The following is a 10,054-nucleotide window of genomic DNA, read 5'->3' as shown; positions in this document are numbered from 1 at the left end:
TGCCACTGCGGACATTAATCCGGTGCACGGCGGCAGCCAAGGTTGGATCTTGACTATTTGGGTCGCGGAATGCGACCATGGTGGGATGGGTGCCAAGGATATCGACGCATTGTAGCATGGTGGGAAAAATGCCGCTTTACCAGGCATACCACATCCGAGTAGCTTGGAAATTGCAATTCAGTTTATCAAACCCGGTGTGATCACATCACTTTGGTTGCGTGGGGTAGGATGATTGTACAAACCGGGGCAACGCACTGGGTTTAATCAATAGTTGATTAACTTACTAACATATCGCACAAAGATAGATTTGTCGACCTAACACCCCATATTTGGGCTTCCAACTTTCAAGTCTTGGCTAGTAACCGTGTGATCTGTTTGCTGTTGGGCCAAATTTGTTAATAAGGTGGATTCAACTAACCGTAACCTCTCGCAGGTTCCCTAATGTACACCCACCCGGAATGCGGGGGTGGCCGGAACACAGGGGTGATAACTTAACAGTAATGATTGCGGAATAGAGGGGTGGCGATTTCACTCTCTAGAAATCTCTACAGCCCTACGCACCTTTTCAAAATATTTGCAGCCCCACGCTCCTTTTCCAAATATCTGCGGCCCCGTGCTTTTTTTCAAAATATCTGCAGCCCCACGCTCTTTTTCAAAATATCTGCAGCCCCACGCTCCTTTTCAAAATATCTGCAGCCCCACGCTCCTTTTCCAAATATCTGCAGCCCCACGCTCCTTTTCCAAATATCTACAGCCCCACGCTCCTTTTCAAAATATCTGCAGCCCCACGCTCCTTTTCCAAATATCTGCGGCCCCGTGCTCCTTTTCAAAATATCTGCAACTCCACGCTCCTTTTCAAAATATCTGCAGCCCTACGCACCTCTTAAAAATATCTGCAGCCCCACGCAGCTTTTTTCCACTCTCTGCGATATCATCTTTTTTGGTCTTTCCTGTGGTCAATAATAATATGCAATATGATAAACTTGTGGACGAGTCGGAAATGCAGTTGCAGGACGCGGCTAGGAATGTGGCGTTAGCAAAAGCAATAAGGAAGCTCGGCAAACAGTACCGCGAAGCCATCATCAATGTCCATATTTGGGCGAATTTAAAATATTGCGAAAAAAGCCTTAAAAATCTTCATTTTATGCAGTTTCTAAGGCTAGCTCAGTCTTATGGCGAAAAAGAAACGAAAAAATTTGCGAAAGGTTCTATTCCGCCACATATATTCAATAAAATAGATGCGGAAATACCTGTAATCCAAAGCAAACCTAAGGATTTGAAATTTGATTTTTTTTGGTCCTGCTACAAACGGCTATAATTGGATGGCTGTTCGTTTTGTAATCATTCTTTTTACCACGGTATATACTTATTCTGCCCACTTCTTTATCTCTTTTTTAATTTTTCTTTTTGAAAAAAAAATCAAAAAAATCAAACAAAATCAAAGCGATACTTATTTATATACCAAAATTTGGTAACCACATGCATCCGTCTCTTTACGCAGCCGGACTAGCATCCACGACCACAGAAAATAAGGTTCACCCTACAGTTCATCAATGTACACTAAAGCAAAAGCAGTCAAATAACACGGAGACGGGCCCCCGTTCTTTGAAACGAAAACAGACAAGCTTCGATTCAGGGACAGGTAAAGCTAAGGCAAATGACAATTTCTTACCATGTGAAACTTTTTTAGGTAAGAATTACCCAATAGGTTATCCCACCGCAATAATTGAGCCCGTTTCAATATTCTTATACCTTTTGGCAGCCCGATTAACCATCCCTATTCCTCCCATCGGTCAGCAGGTAATATTTGCTTCCCCAATTTCGCAGCCAGGGCTAGCGCTCACATTAACCAAATGTTTTAAACCACGGGTTATATTAACGTATTACCGGATCGATGTTTCGAGGCTTTGCCATAATGATACACCGTATTAATTTTCTGTTCCACCATACCGGGCGTAGGACATACCGAGTCCCACCAATTACAATCCTAGCGACGCCAATATTCCCAAACTTTACTACATTGGCTTTATTTGGGATGTTTATCAGGAGTAATTGCGAAAGTTCGAAAATTTGCAACCTGAATTTCAAAATATATTGCGGTTGCTCGTTTTCGTTGGAGGCTGGGCTCCCGAAATCCTTTTTACTGGGATTAGCAAACAGTGGGGCAGCAACGGCGAATTAGAATCTTTGGTTGAAAAAACACCTACACCACAAGAGGTTAAATTGAACCTAAAGTTTTTAAAGCAAAAAACCTGCGTTTTATCAGCAGTGGAAAGCCAGACAATATATCTGGTGAACCCTATCGTTTTTAAGTCCGTGGAAGCGCATACACCTAACAAGGCCGAATGGAAACGCCGAGCTATCGACACTGTCTTTCGTGTGTTCCCAACAGATTATTACATGGAGCCTATAAAGTAAGCTGGGGAAGCAAATCGACGCCATAAAAGCAACCACATTCAATCAACTTCTTGACTAATTAGTGATATCCAGCTTTACCCAAATCGTTCGCGCCATAACACCCTGCCTCAACCGGGTTCTCTGCTATTTTTTTAAAGGCACCACCACCGAGCACCCAAAACGTCTCGTTCGAGTTTGCCGGGCTGCGTCCTTGTTCCGCGATTCCGCATGGAAGATTTTTTTAACGAGGATCGCATCTCAGGTTGCAACCTCTTTTAAAAACAACCAGCTTGCCGTGGAAATAGGTTTTCGGCAAGTTTCTCTATCGAGGTCGACATACAAGGAATACTTTTCTGTAGGTCTGGACGCTGGTATTAAGAGCCTGGATATCCGGTGTGCGTATGGGAACGCCATTTTCGGCAAGGCCCTACTGTCAGAGGCCAGGGCACGCCTTTTTAATTGCAAGGGACACCAGTCGGTCGAAAAAGCCCTTTCTAGATTCCGTTTTTTCACAGGGACCTCGACGTTGGAAAAATACATATTTGTCGAATCCGAGCTGCTTTTAGCGACAAGCTTACGCCACGAGGGTAAATTTAAAGAGGCTGGCGAACGTTTTTTTGGTTTGTTTAACAAGGTTTATCCCAGCAATTTTAGGATTTTTTCAGCTTGGAACGAAATCCAATGCGAGCTAGGATTTGTTTCCCAGGCCACCAACTTCCTGGTTTCCGAATATTTGTCTTTTCGACTTAATCCGTTCTCCTCCGGCGGAAAGCGACATCTTTTGGCAATTGCAAATGTTTATTTTATGGAAGCATTGTGGGAGAAATATAAAAATATAACGGTCAACTTTCGCTCTTTTTCGGCGGCAAAGTCAATTTTTTCGAGCTTTCGCGATTTGCCCTGTTCAAATATATCAGCTAATCACTCACTTTTCGCTGTACTTTCAGGATTTGGCATAATAAATTTAATGCGGTTAGAGTGGGTTGCGGCACTGTCCTACTGGAAAGAGGCAGTTAACGTCGCTAATCAGTGGTTACGTAATCATAAATCTGCGCGGATGGTTGTTTTGTACGCCCAAAGCGAGATTTATTTTCGTTTAGGGGATACCAAGGCACACAATCTCGCCACAAAGTCGGGTAAACTCTTTCTGGAACATGGCCGACATTACCAATTTATTGGTCATGGATCCATTTGGCTGGACGTACTAGGAAATTATGCCCAGAAATGCGGACGACCAAGGATGGCACCGATATTCGATCAAAACATTTCCGCTAGCTAAAAGGAATGGGGCGTGGATGGATTAAATTTGGAAGTTAACCCGGGATTAGATTTTCAAGTATATAATGTAATTTATTTGTTGTAAATCTTTTTTAATATATAAAGTTGACAGCGAAAATTCAAATTAACTGCTTTCCTTCCACGAATTACAAGATAGATGCTCGTAACATTATAGCCGTGCTCCACTTCCTCCCGAGGTCCCATTATAACTGGTGAGTTTGTTTAGTTTTAATTTGACCCCCGTCATTAATACCGGTAAGGCCGACGATACCAAATTGGTATGTCCAGTAATTAGCACATGTGAGCCCAAATCGTTAATGGGGCTGCAACTTTCCAAAACATCTTCAACAAATTCGGCGAAAAAGACAACAGGAGATCCATACATCTTCTCCCACACGCCCATCGTCTCGCTAGCACGCTGCTTCCCAAAAAGCACTAAGCCGTTAACTGGATGCTTATGGCTGGTAAGGATAATCTTATCGAAGGCAAATTTAAGTTCATAACAGTGGCTAGCAATTGCTCGCGCGACCGTAAAAGCGTCACGATGTGTGGAGTCATGACCGAAAATCAAGATCCTAATAGGCTGTCGAGGTTTAGAAGGAGTGGGTAGGGCGACGGACGCGTGGTATTGCACCTGGGTTATAAACCAATTAAGCGACACAGATATATTCAAAGAATTGGCAGGGGAATCAAAATAAAACCGTGTTCTGGTTCCAGGATCTTCGACCATCTGAAAACGACCTGGCCAGTCGTAAATATGGACGGCACCGATAATATCTTCGTCTGAAAGCCGGCTATTCAAACAAAACTTTAGATATGCGTCGGCTAGTTTAATTGCTAGGGCAAAATTGTTGCGCACCGGCTCCAAAAGAAGCTCCGGCCTGTCCGTATCAGGAACACGAGAGGGACGGTCGTTGGTAAAGACAAATGGGCAGCCGACCAGATTCGATTCTTCTTCCAGCTGCTCGCGCACCTCAGGTGTTTGAAGGACGGAAAATGCCAGGCAGCCGGGCTTCATAATGCCCGCCTTGTTCCGGGCAATCTCTGGGATTGTGCGGCCAAGCTTGGGGGTATGGTCGAGCCCGATAGTATTAAAACCGCAGACAACCGTGTCGTCCCAGCAGTTGGTCGAATCCCACCGGCCGCCGATATTAATTTCGTAAATGCCGACTTTAATCCCGGTATGGTTAAAAATGTCCACCGAAAGGAGTGTGAGCAGTTAAAAATATCTGGGCATCTTTTCCTCATCCCCGTTCGCGTTTTGGAATAGCGTATTCCATACATAAAAAAACCGCTCAGCAAAAATTACTTCGGAAACTGGCACGAAATCAGTTCGAATACGTTCTCGCTCGCTTATAAGGTGCGGCGACGTAAACAGTCCGACTTTTCCTGGAATGCCATTTGACCGGAAATGCGACCTTAGCAAAACGTCGGTCCAGGCACAGGTGCTACCTTTGCCTTTCGTTCCGGTTACGTGTATAAAATTAAAACGTTTTTACAAAGAAGTGAACGGATGTTAGGCAATTCAACTTTAGAAATCGAGTTCGTCGTACGCACATCGAGCTGTAGTACTTGCAGGAACCGTTCCATTCCCGCATTATTCGGCCGCCCTTCCCGCATTTGGCGGGGTGAAAAACTGGCATCATGTTTCGCTTGCAAAGGTTTGCGGCGAGAGATGAGAAGACGAATAACATCTCTGTAGTGCATTAAGGAAAAGGTAATATCGGGGTTCGATAGTGGGTACGGGACGTTAATCTTGCTTATTAATGAGCAATGGTGGATGGTTTTACTCGTTGTAAAAGATCAAGGAAATCAGCAAGGTGATACGACTGGGAAAGATTTCGAGGGCCTAAGCGCCCTAGGCATCAATAAAAAGATGCATGGCAAGTGGAGTACCTGTCGCACTAGGCCAAATTAAGGGAAGCTTGCTTTGTCAGACTACTGCTTATGCAAACTGGGCATTACACTGGGAGCTTAGTCAAATCACGGATTATCTATCGGACCGTACATACAGAATATGATACGACAGCGAGAAGGTAAGATTACAGATGCAATTCTGGACACGCTCAATTGTCGATTTAACTGGGTATCGGTCAGCGTCCTAAATAGGTGGGTGGGCTCTTAATCAGCGCTAAAAATGGGCATCGAATCCATCAATTAACGTAATAAAAAACAAAGTTTAAACCCCCCGGGGCGCCATGCTTGGTTAGAAAAAAGAACGTCCTACAACAAACTAGTAGATAAACGCCTAGATCATATTTTTTTAACCACGCTGGATAAATTCCTTTGTTAACAGGGAAACAGGTCCTCGGCAGCGAATGACGGAAAAGCCCGACTCGACGGTGCAGTCACATCAACGAGCAACCCACTCCAAACGTGCCGAACGCAATCCGTACCCCCTACACTGGGCGAACAACTTTCTGTATAAAGACACGACCTGGAGGCCTCGACTCAATAGCTCCTGAACAGCTCTCCCATAATTGCCGAATTAACCCATACCTCCGCAAACCATAGAATTAATTGTAAGCGAAAAACGGAAACGAAAAGACAACGATAGCAAATCAAACATGTCAAAATTTGCAAAAAGCATAACGCGCCGTCTCCTGACTTCGACTCCGACTATACTAGTTAGGTGGTTGGGGAAATTTTGCTGGGGAAATGGTTTTTTAAGCCAGCGACCGAAATGCGGGGCTATGACTCTTACGTCATGCTGGCAATGGATCTCTTAAGACATCTTTTTTGCAATTGAAAGCAACACCTATACAACCCCATCGTTCCCTCGATAATTCCCTGCAACAACAACAATGGTGCACCTTTATATTTGACTTGCCCACCCTGGCCGCACTCTGGTATTGATATGCGATTGATTTATTGCATAATACGGCGCAATCCGGTATGTCGCTGTACAGGCGAACAATAACACCGGGTGAGGTACTGCCCCTCATCGCTAACCATCTCATTTGGGATAATATGGTTAACGTCATAGGCAACTGCGTCAAAAATATCCCAATTACCAGCATGTTACCGATCACAAAAAAACCCTAACCCTACCCTGGGGATAAACAAAGGAGAAAAGGAATCGATTATAAGGCAGGCGTTATTTAAGTAGCCAACGCCACCACGCGAGCCAACAGTGCGCGTAAAACCGGTGTTTACGCGTTTCACAATCACCACGTACCGCATCGTGGCAGTTAACACAGGTTCTACAGGGGAACGCGGATAAGCCCATGTCGTTGCCAAGCTTGCGTACCCTTTCATCGATCCACAGCTGGACACAGGTACAAGGAAGTACTCAAGCCCGTCGGACCAGGAGCTGGGCAGCCCCTGTCAGTATTATCCCCGGATTTCAGCCAAATAGGTACTCAGTCGTCTCCACACACCCCGCGAGGACCAGGTTCGAATCTTTCAGCAATTTCGCGAACTTGGTAGATTGTGCCGTATTGGGAATACTCCTTCACAAACCCAGGTTACATTGCTTTTGGACATGGTTCAAACGCCAATCGTAAAATATACATTTCTCCCATAAATATATATTAATCTGGCTAGCGGCCATACGACGATGGTTGCGCCAGGGATCGACCAACCATCCCCTATTTGGCAATTAATGGTTTAACTACCGAATATTACTGTATAATTGGTATCGTTCCCAAAGCGACATACCTTGCACACCCCATTTTTAAATTCTTAAAACTTTGCGTTGCCATTGTTTCCACACAACGCACTCCACTATAATATAGAGCTTTACGACATCGATTTCCGTTTCGGAATGGTTTCGACAGCCATAAAATATCGAATCCCCAATTATATTTCTCAAAAATTCAAACAACCATCCTCGTAAAATGGCCTGCTATCCTTTACCAAACATTCGGTTTTCACCTTAATTACCGGCGCATTTTGGAATAACCCCGCATCGTCCCAATTTCCAACCATAATAGCCACGATATTTGGACGGCCAAAAGCAGGCCAGTTTCGATAACGGCCAACCCGGATTCGTATTACGTAAACAAAATTACCCGTCTCCTTTCCCAACACAGAACGCCCATATTTAATTGCCGGATAAGCAACTTTCGACTTACAATATATATTTAACACCGTACACGGTCAAACAATGTAGCCCCAATAAAAGCTCGTCTATAGCGGTTAACGGGCAACGTCTTAGGCATCAGCGCGCGTCCGTGGTATATTTTTCCGGTTTGAATGCCCATCTCGCCAAATAAGTGACTAATAAGTGGTGGCTTATAGACTTGTGAGCGATACCGAGATCGCAGGGCCAGGTGTAATGAGCAAAAACCATGCAAAAACTGCAAAAAGAAAAACGAAACTTGCAACTACAAAAAGCCCATAGTTAAGCAGTACGAGCTGAATATTTATCACCGTTTTTGTTTGCACAATTACAAGGCTAACTTAACCCTCCTCTAAACAGGAAAAGGTTCAGACAAACCTTCTCGAAACGGTGGCCAACATAAATACGAGCTTTACCGATATAAAATCGTTGATTTCAAGGGTCGATTCGCGTCTTAACACTCGTCTTACATATCTTGAAAAAGCGATAAAAAATATAATCGCTGCTATCCAATCCGGCGCCGCGCAACCTACGCCTTTATTTATAAAAACGGAACCAAAGGCAAACTGGAATGTTAAGGAACCAATCGCGGCTTTTACTCTCGACGACGATAAATCTAATATCCCACCTGGATCCCCGGTACCTGCCGAGAAACCTGCGATTCCAAAAAACCACACGACAGGAACCGGTAATTTACTTATATGGCCGCCCATCCAAAAGCTCGTTAGGGACCTTTTGGTGGAACATGGAATTAAATACCCAAAAACCTACCCACTCTCCATCGAAAAAAACAGGGGTTTGCTACATTTATATGGCCGAAGGGAAGGGAGCAAAAGTGGCAGTAAGGTGCCCAACGACTTTGGACTTCTTCCGTCCGCATATTCCAAAGACGTAACACTATCGCCTCCATACAATAATTGGGGTTATATGAATATTACGGAAACCGTGTCTTACCTGAAATTCAATTATAATTATATGTGCAAATTTGTTAACAGCTACAAGGAAAATATACAAAACATACATCCCATCATCTTGCCCCAGGATTTGGACGCCCTGGTCAAAGAATTCCTCGGAAACCTTTCCACCGTTTGCGTTACCAAATCCGCCAGGCCTACACCAATCGCAGGGTTTACCGCAAAACACGAAATTGTGGGTGAAAAGCGAAAACGAAAGGACATAAACGACGGCTCGGGACCCAAAATCGTACATCAAAAACGTCCCTCTCGCGACATCCAAACTGCTGTAGTTCTCTATATTCTTGCCCTGGGCGAAATTTGCTTACACAAGGAACGTATTCCCGATATCGTTCCAACGCATGGCGAAATGCAAGGTCAGGGTTCCTCCAGCTCTCAACCCTACCCCTCTCAATATTCCTCGGCCTCTAGGAATAGTGTACCACCATCCCCCGTCCAGGGGACGCCGCCTTCGGTGGTTTGGTACCCGACAGGCGGCAGGCGAATCTCTTTTTCTGGTTCTACATTAAAGCCTATAAAAAAAAATATAAATGTGATTCCGGGCCTGCAATACCTAGCCAATACTACCGACATTATAGGCAATTAAATGGCGGGGACGACGGTATGGCACGTGTACGCCAATATTTTGGCTGGTCTTTACTACGGCCAATTAAACAGGGTTATGGATAATTACTGGTATATCCATAATGCCTGTATTAAGGCCCAGCATTTTTTTAGGAAATAAATCCTTCCTTTGCCCTTTCCTCCAGGAATTGGTTAGAATTGGTCGCTAACCTACTTTTATAAAGCCATTTTTCTCGTCTCACTGCTATTAATAACCAAATATAAGATATTAAAAACACCCAATACTATTTCATATACTGGATATATATGCAATTTAAATGGTATATGGTTTTTCTTTTTTTTTTCTTTTGCCAATACTGACCAAATTTGTAGCGACATTATTACCGAATTGAACCTACAGCAGTCGGGCATCAGCAAATACGAGCAGCGCATACCAACCCCTAATTTGGGACACATGATCGAATGTGGAATCGACAAACGTGTCGCCTATAGCTATCAGGCGCAGATATGGCTACGGAAGATATTCAACAAGGCGCACACATTGCTATATGGGCCCAAATTTGAAAGAGAGAAACATACTCTAATCAAATTGGTGGAAGTTCTACATTCGAATCTGACAGAAAGTGAAAATCTTTGGTGGCCAAAATTTTATAGCCATAAACCCCAAACTCCGGCCGACAACATCCTCGACGCTAAACTGCGAGCCAAATATTGGGGTGCCAGGAACATTATTTGCCGGCCCATTATCAAATCTATATTAATACGAAATTATCAGAGG

General features: G+C 44.1%; 2 protein-coding genes across 2 annotated transcripts; both read left to right on the top strand.

Moving 5' to 3' along the window:
- Positions 1 to 967: 967 nt before the first annotated feature.
- Positions 968 to 3,676, top strand: PgNI_02729 (uncharacterized protein; the record flags this gene model as incomplete). Its single annotated transcript, XM_031122787.1, has 5 exons — positions 968 to 1,205; positions 1,709 to 1,869; positions 1,960 to 2,037; positions 2,062 to 2,414; positions 2,491 to 3,676. The coding sequence occupies 5 exons, from the start codon at positions 968 to 970 to the stop codon at positions 3,674 to 3,676; spliced, it is 2,016 nt and encodes a 671-aa protein (XP_030983650.1).
- A 756-nt stretch (positions 3,677 to 4,432) lies between these two features.
- PgNI_02728 (uncharacterized protein) lies at positions 4,433 to 4,945 on the top strand (the record flags this gene model as incomplete). Its single annotated transcript, XM_031122786.1, has 2 exons — positions 4,433 to 4,456; positions 4,517 to 4,945. 2 exons carry the CDS (start codon positions 4,433 to 4,435, stop codon positions 4,943 to 4,945), a joined length of 453 nt encoding a protein of 150 aa, XP_030983649.1.
- Between the last annotated feature and the right edge of the window lie 5,109 nt (positions 4,946 to 10,054).

Source organism: Pyricularia grisea, assembly GCF_004355905.1.
Source record: "Pyricularia grisea strain NI907 chromosome Unknown Pyricularia_grisea_NI907_Scaffold_2, whole genome shotgun sequence".
Lineage (NCBI taxonomy): Eukaryota > Fungi > Ascomycota > Sordariomycetes > Magnaporthales > Pyriculariaceae > Pyricularia > Pyricularia grisea.
This window is presented reverse-complemented; position numbering and strand designations above follow the sequence as displayed.